This window comes from Coregonus lavaretus (assembly GCF_964263955.1).
Source record: "Coregonus lavaretus genome assembly, chromosome: 10".
NCBI classification, from domain to species: Eukaryota; Metazoa; Chordata; class Actinopteri; order Salmoniformes; family Salmonidae; genus Coregonus; species Coregonus lavaretus.
The window spans coordinates 52,848,243-52,864,255 of NC_139997.1; the positions used below are offsets into that span (position 1 = coordinate 52,848,243).

Genomic DNA, 16,013 nt, shown 5'->3' on the forward strand with positions numbered 1-16,013 from the left:
TAAATGATTTACTTTGGTTTAGATACAAGAATCATGAAACCTCTAACACAATTCATTAATTTGACTTGGTTTCTTCCTTCACAGACTGCATGAAATGATGACTTCCTAAATATTTGGTCACGTGATTAATGTTATGTATGGTTGCTTAGAAACAACGGGTGGCTCAATTAACCCTTTGGCTCAACTTACCCCACTCTCCCCTATCAGCTACATGTGTCATCTCAGGAACACTCAGACTACAATATATTAAACTTATTGCAATAAATGTGCCCAACTATGCCAACATAAACACGCCTTAGGCAAATTTTACTCCACGTTGTATCTCTCAATCACTTAATCATACAGTATAGTAATCCTTTGATACAGCACAGTCTGTTCTTCAACGTTTTCTACAGATATGACTGTGATATCTTGATCTCCACAGCTGCCATGAGTCGACTGTTCTGAGATTCAAAATGGAGGGCTCTGCATTCTGAGCATCTTCTCCAGCGATCAATAAGCTCCTCTTGACCTTTGTCTACATCAATAATGGTATTTCTGATTTTTGGAACAGGAGAAGAAGTTTGTCTCATCCTCAACACTGAGTATTTATTTCCCTGAGTCTTCAACAATAAAATTGCTCATTCAACAGTAATATTGCTCAACGTGGAAGGAAAGAAAGAAAGAAAGAAAGAAAGAAAGAAAGAAAGAAAGAAAGAAAGAAAGAAAGAAAGAAAGAAAGAAAGAAAGAAAGAAAGAAAGAAAGAAAGAAAGAAAGAAAGAAAGAAAGAAAGTATAAATGTAGGGCAAAACTGCAGTAGATTCTACCACTTACCCAGCCAGCCATTCATGAAAAAAAATTAACTTGCTGCCTGGAGTTGCAGTTGCTCTATTTCATTTGTATTCTGTGTGTTCTATTGTGTTTGTCTATCTCTGAATCATATGAACCCCAAGCAACATGAGGTGCATGACCTTCCCTCCAACCTCACGGACGCTGCCACTGCAAATGGCAGGTTGTTAATGTCATGACACTTTCACACGCACCAGGCCTGAAGCCAAGGATTTACCTCGCCCAGCCTTACATCTAACTTTTGCTCTCCTCCCAGGGCTCTGGGTGGAAGAGCACCCAGGAGCAGAGGACCTTTTGGGGGAATGTGCATTCAAACACAGGCCTATTATATACCTTGCACGCTGGATGAACATACTGTACGTGACTCAGTAACCGTGGTGAATTCCAACCACAGAGGACAGACGGCACCTGGGGCCTTTGTTCCACAGACCAATCAGACCACCACGGAGCTCCCTTCCCTGGCTCTAATGAGTTAACATTGTCTGGGGCAGGTAGAGGAGCTGCTAAAGACATGGTGCTGCTGGAGTACAGCAGAGGAGGGTAGGAGAGGATGGGTTGTCGGTAGACATAAAACACTTTACCCTCACTCAGCCTCTTGTTAAAAGGGGTCCATTAGCAAACCCTATTGTCCCATCCCCTCCTTCCACTCTACTTCTATGTGGGCTTCTCTGGGGAGGTAGAGAGGCTTATGCTTTCAACCAACTCTAAAGAGTCTAAAGAGAAGAAGAAGTCATCCGTATCCCAGCAGTGATCTTCAGAGGAGCTGAAAGCTTGGGGGTGCTGAGATAAAAGAGGAGGCACCATAGAGTAGTGATGGGGGGAAAACATTTATACAGTTACATATTGCAATACTATTTTTGATGATATTATGCCGATCATTTTACTTAAAGTAACGATTTTTTTTTAAATCGAATAAAATAAATAAAAACGTTTTGGAAGAACACAATCCCTCTCCTATGTTTACTTCCAGCCCGGCTTTGTGGATTAGCGCAGTGTGATAATAGTCGCTGAGCATATTTGTTGAAAGCATTAAAGGTCAAATCATTCTCTAAAACAATAACCCAGGTGCTTCATTCAGGAATTCTGCCAACCATGAAGCATGGATTAGGCCGTTTATTAGGAGATTAAACATGCAGATGCATAACTTTTTGTCATCACAGAGGGGTCGTTCACATTGCCACAGGCAGCTGCCTACCATGACGTAACCTTCAGTTCATGGTGCGTTGACCACTCGCTTTGGCTACACAATGAAAATCAGTGTTTAATCTGGATGAAGGCATGCAGGAGTCAGAGCCAGACTAATCAAAATGTGGAGGGGCACTAGACCAGTGATCTATGTGTTTACTCTCTCTGGCCTTCCTCTGACATCATGCAAATGAATACTAATATGGCGGACAAGGGCAACTTCCACGAGTAACATCTTGTTAATCATACATATTATTTTATACAATAAACCCAACTGGAATTACATTTGGTCTGGGGAACGACTATGATGGCAACAGTTTAAACTAATGCCTATGGGTATTTGTGCCAAAAATAGTCAATTGTGTGCTCTTAACTTCGTATTATGATGAGTCCCACTTCAACTGGAAAACCTCATTTCAACAACCAGTAGAGTAGAAATTAACCTGAGCAAAGCTAGACCTTTGTATGTGCCTGCTATTTCATCACAAATGCAGTTATTGTATGTGAACTCAGCAGTAATCTAAATACATGTATTAATTATATTATTTATATTTATTATAATAATTTCAATTTCAGTGTCATATAAAAAGCCCTTATTCGTCTACTACAATGGAGGCATACCTTTTCTCATAACAAGTGTCAAATCTAACAAATGACAAAACAACCTAAAACACACTAAAAGCAGAGATTAGCAGAGATATTGATATGACTGGAAGCATAACCATGGATTTTATCCAAAACATACCCAAGGGTTTGGTGGAGGGACCTACCTCTCAGTCAAATCCTGTCACCCTCTACACTGACATGCAGTTCTGACTAAGTAGCACTAGGGGATGCTCTTGCATGAAGCAAAACTTGTATCCACCAGTATCCACTTAATAAATTCCTTGAAACATTAGTATTTCCAGGCTAAACACATTACAAAGACTCAAACCACCTTGTTCACTCTTCTCAAACACAGGTATGTGACATGTTGTCAACCAACACCTTGTCTTCATCCCTTAAGGCAGGAGCTTCCATAATCAACCGCCATAAATTGAAATTCAGGTTACAACCTGAAACATGTTTCTAGGAAACATTCACAGTTGTGAAACTCTCTTATGGGTGGATTAGCAACAACATGCTAGGCCTACAGGTGTGAATTTAAAAACGTCGATAGTCATAGTAAAATGGGTTGTTGCCATTGAGATGACTTCTGAGGGCTTTTGGATTGTTCTTACCCCATTCTCCAAGCAATCACTGTAGGTGTATTGACAATACCCAGCAGATCAATACAGCGGTGAGAAGACTAAATATTTTGATAGCATTGGTTTGACTAGTAGCCTATTCCGTGCAGTGCGCTGGGGGGTTTCCTTTGGGAGAGACAGTGCATGGAATATCCGAGCAATGCCCACAAATCATTTGGAGAGGGTGATAATCGAGTACTTACCATATTGACTTCAGATACCATGTCTATGCTGGCTATGTCTATATTCATCCCCACTCCCACAGGGGGACCTGCAAAAAATCAACAAAACGGACCGTAATGTTAACCATTTCATGATTTTTATTTGTTTATTAAATGAATACCATAAACCACAAATGTAGCCTAACACTTTGAATTATAGCAGCTGCGTACCAGAAGCACACGAGCAATCATTCATTGACTTGTTGTCAGACAGATACCACGATACAATATGGGGATTTTAAAAAGCAGGTGCGCACGGTGCCTCTGATGTTCATCGCAAAACACAGTGCATGGTGTTTATTTCGTATAAGTGCTTCCGAGGAAATTGAAAGTATATACCTTTGAGCCCAGCAGAATATAAAGAAGGGCTTTTCCACCTGAATAGAGAGATAGCCGCGTTCGTAAGGTAGCCTAGGCTAGACACAAATCGCCAACATAACAATGGGTTGGGGAATTGATAAACACGTTTCATTACACTACAGTCAAAAGGTGTATCATTGAAAGAGCCTACAACGTAAAATACCCTTCTAGTATTGTGTTATAAAGTGGTCCTAATCCGTGTCGTTTAGCACATGTGGAACGAGGTAGCCCAATGTATCTATAGGCTACCTGGACAACCGGGGGGTAGGCTATGTGCGTTTAACTTTTAAAAAATGAGAAGAGGGATTTAAGCGATCCACCCAATTAGAGCAACAACTGGGTGTTATAGGGCTGACAATAGAAACGTCAATTAGAGTTGGTATTAAATTATTTCAATTACCTCCGAAATCCGGCCTCAAGCGAATGTCATATCCTTTCAACAGTCTATCCACAGTTTCTTTTACGATTGACATATTGCTAGGGTCATTGACACTAGAGAAAGAGAAGGAATACAATATTATATTTACAGGCTTCTGAAGGCATTATTTAAGCGTTTTCTACAGTGTAAAGCACAGCCATACATGTTGAAGAGCATCTAAACTGACCACTTACCTTTGCGCACAGACCACAGCCACTATTACAGGAAAGGTCCAAACCCCAAAATAGCTCATTTTTCTTATTCTCAACGCCGCCATAGTTTTGATATGATTTTGGATTTCAGTGAAGACAGACGAGATCCAACTTATTCTGGCCAGTGCAGTAATTCCAATGTGTGGCGCATGCGCATTTTCTACCACAACATCAAGGAGCAGTGGCTGCTGATGCTGGTGGTAGAGCAATTTCCCTGCCAGAGAAAATATTTGAATGGGTAAGCGAAGCCTACAAGTTAGTTTGAGGCAAACGGATGGATCTCACTCGCGTTCATGATTTTCTAAAACGTGTGAAATAAACGTTATATATATTATACTTTACTTTCTTATTTTCCGTTAATATCGATGTTTTATTCCACTTAGAAGGAATGTTTAAAAACTACAACATTAGAAATTAGGATGAGGTGTTGCATCGGCTACTTTATCTAACATCAACGCATACTTCGACAGATTCGTTGTTGTTGCATGCTTCGACAGATTACTCCCGAAAATGTTGGGAGGAAAACCTATTGAACAGTGTGTGTGTGTGTATGTGTGTGTGTGTGTGTGTGTGTGCGTGCGTGCGTGCGTGCGTGCGAAAGAGAGAGAACGTGTGTAGCTACAGCTCAGAGTGCGCGTGAGCTCGCGCGAGGGTGTTTTGAGGCACAGAATGATGAGCACCAATATGGTAATCATCGGATTATTTTTTAGAGGTGTGTTTAGAGGGATGGGCAGCGACGGCACAGCTGATTAGTTCCTTTGGTATTGATCAATATGCAGAATATGTAGGCCTAGATTGAAATAATTCAAACACAACATGTATGAGCATTCGAGAAATAGTCAACTCCAATTTACATTTACATTTACAATTTAGAATTATAAATTAGGCTACCCATGCACTGCGCTGGATGTGCTCTCTCTCTCTCTCTCTCTCTCTCTCTCTCTCTCTCTCTCTCTCTCTCTCTCTCTCTATCTCTCTCTCTCTTTCAAGGTGGGATGCTCCTCAAAGTTATTATGACGTGACTCAACTTCCCAATCAATTTCACCCACTTCACCTCTCCTACGCGTTCGTGCTTTTGACGCAAACTTGCGAAGGCGTGCTCAAATTCGTTTCATTACCACGAGTTGTTGCTCTTGCGTCAATAATGCGAATAGAATACATTAACAATAGCAAGTATGGTATACATTTCAAAGCAATCGCTACCCACTCCCGAACCGGACATACGCGCTGCGTAAAAGTGGACAAGCTTTGGTGGAATACAAATGCAATGGCGCTCCGCACTGGCCAGGGAGCGCAGGAGACCCCGGACGATAGTCGCAATGAATCAACATCCCTCTCATCTGTCATTCCTTAACAACCCACAATTAAGATGTGTATCATTGAGCTACTAGCTGCCCCATGTGTAGGCCTACATCAAAATGATATTAGTGGACATTATTGCACAATTGAATGTTGAAGTCCCCTCTTGGGGTATATTTTGTTTCGTGTCGGTTTACTTGTAGCCTGATTGCTTGATCTGCTATACATGAGATTATGTTTTTGCTTAATAACCCAGCTATTCTGAGATTGTAATTAGACCATGTAGAGAGAGATAAACCCTGCCCTCAGTTAGACACATAACCATTAGAACATCTGTCATTTAAACCATAGGCCTCAGTGGCCAAACATGAATAAACAACAAGGTCAAGTTCATTTGCTAAAAATTGACATTTGTATTTTGCTTCCATCGTGGCTTACAGCAGATACATAAAAACACACCATGCACAATACAATAAAAATTGGTTGTTAAATAGTCACTAATTCATTCATTCACTCATCTGTCTTTTGTTATTCATCATGAATGCATATAACTCCCTGCCTCCGCCACTACCCCTTCTAATACTTGTTCATTTGCTCTACACTTCTAAAGAACATAACTCAAGTATTTAGCACTTGATTATGTTGCTTTCAGAGAGTGTATTTTCACGTATTTCCTCTCCAAGGTCAAACAGACTTCATCCCAGCACTAAGAGTGAAGAGCACAGCGATACAAATGACTGATGGGTTACTGACTCTTCATAATCAAACACTAGTCATATTTTCATCTCCCTCATGTCCAGTCAAACTGCATCACACCATGTATTGGAATACAGTGTTTTTGGCTGTGTTTTAATACAGGGTTTGTTTCCTGGCATCGAGGGTATTGATGGAGAGAGAGGCCAGTCTGGCCTGTTTGTGCAGAGAGCCTGTGTACACAGATAGCACAACACAGCGCATCATCTGCCATGACTTTGGGTCGCACTGTTACCACAAGCAAGGAAAAGGAGGAGGAAAGTAAACATTAGCAGTCCTCTCACAATGGTACCCACTCACTCAGTGATGTGCTATGTTTGCCGGTTAAACTAATAAACTGGAAAGGTCATAGCTCAAATACTGAATGTCTTAAAACTAATGTACAGACACACAGACACATTCCTAAAATACTATGAGACGATGACTCATTTCTAAATGATAAACTCTTGAAAAGACCAAAGTTACATGATGTTTGAGTTCTTCTTTTTACTTGAGTGTTGACAAGTAATGCAATCTCCTCACTGAAGTCAATGTTCTTTTTGTTGTCTCTGGTGTCTGAATTAATATTACATTTCAGATGAAAGGAAACATATACAGATGTAGGATCTTAATTTGAGCCAGTTATTTTGCTACCGCCAGAAGATAAGCCTGCAGCAACAGGAAATGTGAATTATTATGTGGATTATAATTAATGGACATTTTTAATAGGTGTTGATACATTTTTCGTAAGGGAAAATCACATTTTAAATTTCAAAGTGTTCATTATAAACTTCAGAATCCTTTTAAAATCTCAAATACACTACAAATTTTACATTTCCTGCATTTCAGGAAAGTTCTCCTGCAACAGGGGGATCAAATTATGATCCAACATCTGCATGATAGAGAAATAGCTTGGGCAGAACACTGAGTTCATCCCTCAGTGTACTCAAAGCAACATTACATGCACATACACACACACACACATACACACACTTTCACACTCATCATATATGCTGCTGCTACACTGTTCTTTTTTTAACTCTTATTATTATCTATCCTGATCCTTTACCCATGCCTATATGTACATATATACCTCAAATACCTCGTAACCCTGCACATTGATCTGGTACTGGTGCTCCCTGTATATAGCTCCATTCTTGTGTATTTTATTCCTCTTGTGTTATTATTATTATTTTTATTATTTTTAACTCTGCATCATTGGGAAAGGGCTCATAAGTAAGCATTTCATGGTGAAGTCTACACCTTTTGTATTCGGTGCATGTGACAAATACAATTTGATTTGATTAGATTTTTATTTCCATGTGAAAATAATAGTGGTACATAAAGACCCTTGGGTAACAGTGTACTTGTTGCTTGAGTAGCACTGTTGCCTCTATACCTAGCCTATGTTGCTAACTACAACATTATTATTACTTAAGAACTGCTATATAATTACAAGGTAATAGTGTTTATCAGTATAGGTTGTTACACAATTGGAACAAGGACCGTGTGTTTACAGATCCACGTGTTGCCTAATTACTCATTTTTGTTATGACACATTTTATCGTTCCAGTATGCAACTAATATGTTTTGTTTTACACTTTTCAAAGGGACGTTGTTACATGTAACTACACAGGGCCAGTAACACCAATTCCCAAAGTAGTCCCAGGGTTGATATGGTCTTGTGGAGCTTAATAGACTAGGAACTGGTAACAATATTTGGAACAAGGTACACCTTTCCATTAACAACAGGTTATTTTCAGTAACAAGTTTATTTCCATGTTATCACTTGTGTCAAAGGGTATATTGAATAGAATGTTATGTAAATACATTGTTTTTTGCAAAAGATACACGTGTAATTATAATGTACCTACTCAGGAGCAACTGATTGTAAATTGGAGCACAATAGGTTTAATCTTTTAAATTATTAGCTAGCTTTTAAATTACAATAACATCCTTTGCAGACGATTCTATTCTAACCAGGGGTGTATTCACACACACACACACACACACACACACACACACACACACACACACACACACACACACACACACACACACATAGACACAGACACACACACACACACACACACACACACATATAGTAGGCTACATAAAGTGTAATACATAAAAACAACATCATCACATGATTATTGAAAGCAGTATCCAGAGAATGTGTGGACAGACTGGATTATTTTTTGATAAACCTAATGTGGGGAGTTTGCACCTGGTCACAGATCAGTGTATAGACCCCCTGTGGACATCTGACATGGCCAGGTACCAAAGTGAGATGGCGACGTGGCAGGATGCCAGGGTGGCACAATGAGGCTAGATGGTACTCATATCTTTTGAGGAATAGTTTTAGAAAACCCATCTTCTGAATTATAATCTTGATGTTTGGTGTATATACCTGTAGTATGTACAGTGCGTCATGTATCAACATTATAATAATTTAAAAAAACACAGTGAACAGGTTTTGTGTATTTAAAATGCAGTGAAATTATGACTGCACTTACAGTGCTGAGTAGCCCTTTCTTGCGGTCAATGACCAAAAGCGCCCTCTTTGGTCTCATGGGTGGAATGTTATTGATATTTTGATATTTTTTTGATATTTTTTTTCAAACCTATTTTTTTGAAAATCCAGTGTTTCTATGTCAAACAGTTTTGTTATATTTCAGTCTTCTGTGGTGTATATAAAGTGTAATATTGGGATGCAAACTCAAAACTGAATACATTTCAACTCTATATCTGACATGGTACAGGTGTCTTCTTTATTTAAGCCCATAACCATGTGTGTGAGGTGTATACTTTTGTTTCAAAGTGGATTTGTTTAAGACTTCCAAGAATCACTCTGTGTGACCTTGATTTAGCCCACTGCAGTAAAAGGTTATGTGTCCCTATCTAAATAGAGGGTCACAATTAAACAGCCCTAAAAGGTACATTTAAATAATGCCTCTCTTGACAAGATGTATAGTCAAAGTAGTCTTATAGTGATGAAATCAAAGAGCTTGACCAATTAAAATAGATAATCAGAGCATAAAAACTCAAAAGGACATCTGGTACTCTAAGGATCAATCATACTTGACTCATTGAATAAAGTCTAATTTCCAAAGCAAGTTGTTTTCAATATGAACTTGATGTTTCTCAGAACTGTTTCTCATGCCAAAAGATACATTGAATAGAGTAGCATATACTGTATGTACATGAACGTGCTGTTTCTAAAGTTGATTTGAAAACATTTGAAGAACTTCAATTATTGACATCAAAGGTTTTTGATATCTATAATATACATACCATACATCATAAAATGTATAGTATCCAAAAATGAATATTAGCTCCAAAATGGAAATGATAACCCCAATCTTGACATCTGTTAACATTCTTCAGCAGCCATGTGGTTTCCCCCCACTGTGACACCAGGTTTATTTGGCGATGACTATCAACAGTTTCCTTGCCAATGCCAGGAGTGAGCTACATTTTGAAAGTGTGGAAAACCAGTAAAAATGGAGACCATCAGCCATCCTCTATGCCTCATTAACTGCCGCCAATAAGAGGAGGCGCCACCTGCTGTTTCTCAAGGTCACAGCGCCCTTTACACTACACGACAATGGACACCATCGCCAAATCTGGGTTGAGTGTCTTGGGGTGAGTGTCAGCTTCAGCCACAGTTGGGAAGTATATCTGAGCGACCTTGCCAAACAGTGCCTTTTGGTGCCTTGGCTTCAAATATGGAGATTCCAACAGAGTGACAGGAGCTCTTCCACCAGCAGACCTCCCACATGAGATCCTCTTGTCAACATCTGCTCCTCACTCCTCCTATGTCCCCCCTTTTGCCCCCTTCTTTGCCCCCTCACAGAAGAGCCTTGCTAGGCTTACCTCAGAACAACCACTGCCGACACACACCACCTCTGCAGACTCTCTGACTTTGACTTGACTCACTGAGTTAATTTTTCTGTAACAGCAAGCCGTTACCAAAGATACTGTGTAATAAAGCACAATTGCCACATCCACTGTTGGTGGTATGTTAAATATAATACAGCACTACAGAATTGCTTCAGATTTTGTTAAGTATTACACACATACACTTTATACAGTTGGACTAAGATGTCAAGGAATAAAAACTTGGATTAAAAGTAGACATTGATCTAATCGAATTAGAGAAAGGATGTGATCTGGTGTTTATCCGGAGTCGATGTAAATAATTAAAGAGGTGATGCAGTAAGCAGGGGATATATAGTGCCTTGCAAAAGTATTCATTCCCCTTGGCGCTTTTCTTATTTTGTTGCATTACAACCTGTAATTTAAATTTTTATTTGGATTTCATGTAATGGACATACACAAAATAGTCCAAATTGGTGAAGTGAAATGAAAAAAATAACTTGTTTCAAAATATTCAAAAAAATAAATAACGGCAAAGTGGTGCGTGCATATGTATTCACCCCCTTTGCTATGAAGCCCCTAAATAAGATCTGTTGCAACCAATTACCTTCAGAAGTCACATAATTAGTTAAAAAAAAGTCCACCTGTGTGCAATCTAAGTGTCACATGATCTGTCACATGATCTCAATATATATACACCTGTTCTGAAAGGCCCCAGAGTCTGCAACACCCCTAAGCAAGGGGCACCACCAAGCAAGCGGCACCATGAAGACCAAGGTGCTCTCCAAACAGGTCAAGGACAAAGTTGTGGAGAAGTACAGATCAGGGTTGGGTTATAAAAAAATATCAGAAACTTTGAACATCCCACAGAGCACCATTAAATCCATTATTAAAAAATGGAAAGAATATGGCACCACAACAGACCTGCTATGAGAGGGCCGCCCACCAAAACTCAGGGACCAGGCAAGGAGGGCATTACTCAGAGAGGCAACAAAGAGACCAAAGATAACCCTGAAGGAGCTGCAAAGCTCCACAGCGGAGATTTGAGTATCTGTCCATAGGACCACTTTAAGCCGTACACTCCACAGAGCTGGGCTTTACAGAAGAGTGGCCAGAAAAAAGCCATTGCTTAAAGAAAAAAAGAATTAAACACGTTTGGTTTTCGCCATGTGGGAGACTCCCCAAACATATGGAAGAAGGTATTCTGGTCAGATGAGACTAAAATTGAGCTTTTTGGCCATCAAGGAAAACGCTATGTCTGGCGCAAACCCAACACCTCTCATCACCCCAAGAACACCATCCCCACAGTGAAGCATGGTGGTGGCAGCATCATGCTGTGGGGATGTTTTTCATCGGCACTGACTGGGAAACTGGTCAGAATTGAAGGAGTGATGGATGGCGCTAAATACAGGGAAATTCTTGAGGGAAACCTGTTTCAGTCTTCCAGAGATTTGAGACTGGGACGGAGGTTCACCTTCCAGCAGGACAATGACCCTAAGCATACTGCTAAAGCAACACTCGAGTGGTTTAAGGGGAAACATTTAAATGTCTTGGAATGGCCTAGTCAAAGCCCAGACCTCAATCCAATTGAGAATCTGTTGTATGACTTAAGGATTGCTGTACACCAGCGGAACCCATCCAACTTGAAGGAGCTGGAGCAGTTTTGCCTTGAAGAATGGGCATAAATCCCAGTGGCTAGATGTGCCAAGCTTATAGAGATATACCCCAAGAGACTTGCAGATGTAATTGCTGCAAAAGGTGGCTCTACAAAGTATTGACTTTGGGGGGGGTGAATGGTTATGCACGCTCAAGTTTTCTGTTTTTTTGTCATATTTCTTGTTTGTTATCTTCAAAGTGGTAGGCATGTTGTGTAAATCAAATGATACAGACCCCCCATAAATCCATTTTAATTCCAGGTAAGGCAACAAAATAAGAAAAATGCCAAGGGTGGTGAATACTTTCGCAAGCCACTGTAATTAGTATTGAAAGAGACTAACAGTCAATGACAAGAACATGTCCCAGAATAGCTGGCTGTAAAATAGGACATTCACTGGGTCACAAGCTGGGTACTGTAGTTTAGTGGAGAAGGGCCTGCTCCTCAGTCTGGTCTTTTACTAGCTTTTATTAAACTCATGAAATGCTTTGACTGCCTCTTAGTACACCACAGCACTAGCTAACCTTCTGCTGCTGGCCATGGTGCTGAAGTTTTAAAACTGCCTTACTTAGGTCTGTAGGATTATGCCACTGTCCATGGTGCTGAAGTTTCAATTGCAGTTGGTTGCCTTACTAGGGTATGTTAGAGTTGTGTTTCTGACCATGCTGTTGAAATGTACACTACTGAAGTTGATGGGGTGAATAAAGTTTTCCTTCATTCCATTCCACAATTATGAACAATAACATTTCATTGTATAAATATGTGATTTTTCCCCCTGGAGATGCTGAGTATGCCCACAACAGAAGTTGTTGTACTGACCAAAACAAAGTATCAAATGTTCTATTTTCCCAGGCAATTTGGCAAAGGTCTCTTTTACAAAGGTCAGGGAGTTATAAAAATGTTTCTGTGAAGCAAGAAACTGCAAGGCACTGAGAAAGCTGCTTGATTGAATTAAAATACTTCAAAATCAAGAGTTATGTGCGAACACTCAGACATTGTCAGAAGCTTAATGAAGGTCAGTTTGTCATCTCTGGAGTGACTCAGTTATGACACAAGTCATGTAAAATATTTGTATCTTCAAAAATGGAATGGAAAACCCTCACCTGTTGATATGTGCGATATCCTGGCTCGAAATGGCTACAGTGCAGAAATAAACATTGGTGATGGGTGTAGTTACCCCTCAAGTTACCCCTGTGCAATATAAAGTGCTTTGAGAGCTGTATAATGCACAATGTTAATATAATCCATTATTATCATTATTAACATGTACGCAGTGCAACTCTTAAGATTCAAGTGATCTGTTCAACGATCCAGTGATACCTTTTATTCAAACAATGCATATTAAATGTAATGAACTAGAATGAATGCTTCCCAGAGTAGGATATATTGTATTTGGACAATTAGCAATTAGGCTCCACTTGTGGGCCAAAATGCCTTTCAGTGGCACTATCTCTGACCATTTGGCACTTTATGACAGAGATGATGCTCCAAAGACCAGCACAGCTTAAAAATCACCATATCTATCTCTGCATCAGTGCACTCTGGGTCACCATCATGTGTGTGTGTGTGTGTGTGTGTGTGTGTGTGTGTGTGTCGGCCAGAGAACACGCCTCGGCCGCTTCAACAGAGATATGATGGTCATGGTTCTACCTCTTCTTAATGATATGTGGTTGAAGCCCCTGCTGTATTGCCTCCTGAACAGACCCCTAGTCCCATAATGGATGACATGGCTCATGTGATGAATAATGCTGTGCCCATTGCACAGTGCTTAAACCTCACTGCCATGGAGGTGGATTAGGGTAATGGCCCTGTGTCATTTCAATGGTGGCATTACCTAGCATGCCAAGCAGATTCACACCAGTGAAATCTGAAATAAGCTCCCTTCCTAAAAGGCATCTTGGCTCAGAGCATGGCTTCCATTAATGCTAAATGAATCATATTACACAGTAATGTTTACTATAATGTTGATTCAACCACTGCCCTTGCTGCCATCATTTCTACAGACACTCTCATCCAGAGCGACTTACAGTAGTGAGTGCATCAATTATGATACTGCCAGCCCCCCATAGGAATTGAACCCACAACCCTGGCATTGCAAGCACCATGCTCTACCAACTGAGCCACACAGAACCACCATCATTATCATAACTGTCACTACTATCACTAACAGTGCTTCTGCTGCTATCACCAGAGCCAGGAGTTTTTGCTGACCATGTGACCTTCCTACGGTCAAACTCAGGTCTCCTGCATGCCACAACACTGTGTTAGCCTGTGGAGCTAAAGCCTAGGCATTAGCTTGGGGAGCTAACGTAAGCCTCCAGGTCCTTACTATGATTAAAACAACTATATTATTGTCATACAAACATACACTGAGTGTATAGAACATTAGGAACACCTGCTTTTTCCATAACATAGACTGACCAGGTGAAAGCTATGATCTCTTATTGATGTCACCTGTTAAATCCATTTCAATCAGTGTAGATGAAGGGGAGGAGACAATTTAAAGAAGGATTTTTAAGCCTTGAGACAATAGAGACATGGATTGTGTATGTGTGCCTTTCAGATTGTGAATGGCCACGACAAAATATTTTAGTGCCTTTGAACAGGGTATGGTAGTAGGTGCCAGGCGCACCGGTTTGAATGTATCAAGAATTGCAACGCTGCTGGGATTTTCATGCTCTACAGTTTTCCGTGTGTATCATGAATGGTCCATCACCCAAAGGACATCGAGCCAATTTGACACAATTGTGGGAAGCAACATTGGCCAGCATCCCTGTGTAATGCTTTTGGCACCTTGTAGTCCATGCCCCGACAAATTGAGGCTGTTCTGAGGGCAAAAGGGGGTGCAACTCTATATTAGGAAGGTATTCCTAATGTTTTGTACACTCAGTGTATATTATCATGACTATTTCCTTGACCGCCCCCATTTAACACGTTTTATCATGTCTACATAGCCACAGCATTACCCACTGCACCACATCTTGAAGAAGATGAGGTGGGTGTACACCGTTCAAAGTGCATTTAGAACATTATATAACTTACATATTGAGTAAAATGAGACTAGGATTGTGGGGATTCATTGCATAAATCATTTATAACACTTTTCATGCTTTTTTAGAAAAGATGTATGTCCGTCAGATAGATTATAAATATGGTGAATATGTTATGTAAAAGTTAAATGTTATGTAAACATTAAAATCTGTCTTCCATGTTTTGTACAGACTAAAACAGTAGAAGATAAGAACAAAAGATGTCTCAAATGTTAACAGAAAATCTAAGTAGAGATTGTGGCAGAGAACTTATTTGAACTAAATAGCATATCATATTTGACTGCACAAAACACTGTGTTCTCACATTTGCCTTTGTTCTGTATTAAATATTCCCCAATTTGAAATGAGACCAACTGTTACTGTACTTGTCAGAATAAATGTGTCCATACAGCTATGATTCTATCTAAGTGGTATAAAACAAGTAATACTTTTTTTTGTAACAGTCAAATTTGTGACAAATCCAAAATGAACTGACTTGGACAATGTCACTGCAGGTCAGTGAGAGTTTGGAGCCAGCCAGCCAGCAAACCCCCTCCTACTCCTGCCTTGCCACCACCACCACCAGCACAATCACATACACCATCCTAGGTTTATCTGCTTTGTATTTATTTGCTAACCCATGCAGAAGATTTGAACAAGCATACACAGACTGTTACAGCTAATGGAAAAAGCTGTTTGACCAAGGTCAAACTGTTATCTCCTCAACTTTGTTATGAATTAACATCTGTAGAATGCTCTCCACTACAAAAATGTAAACCATCTCTGGTGTAATCTCTTGCAGCAGGACATTTGAGCCTTTTCCAAATCTCCAAACCGGTCCTTGCTAATTCCCTGCCAAAACTATCAGTTGATTTCTTCCTTCTAATGTCCCATAATGCCTTATTCGATTATTGTCAATGCCCTCCGTCCCTGCTCTTCAGTCTCTTAAAACTCTTTAGTTTTTCAACT

General features: G+C 40.0%; 1 protein-coding gene across 3 annotated transcripts in view; it reads right to left on the bottom strand.

The window, feature by feature from the left end:
* LOC311135549 (gamma-aminobutyric acid receptor subunit beta-2) overlaps window positions 1-4,516 on the bottom strand; it is a gene marked incomplete at both ends in the record, with an annotated part of 78,202 nt that extends 73,686 nt beyond the window's left edge. For 2 of the 3 annotated variants that reach the window (XM_084169561.1, XM_084169560.1), the window contains 3 exons: window positions 3,444-3,511; window positions 4,222-4,313; window positions 4,434-4,480. In XM_084169561.1, the coding sequence (XP_084025687.1) occupies window positions 3,444-3,511; window positions 4,222-4,294 (141 nt within the window). Of the gene's footprint in view, window positions 1-3,443; window positions 3,512-4,221; window positions 4,314-4,433 lie in introns of all 3 variants that reach the window. The other variant, XM_084169559.1, reaches the window with a different exon arrangement.
* Window positions 4,517-16,013: the final 11,497 nt, after the last annotated feature.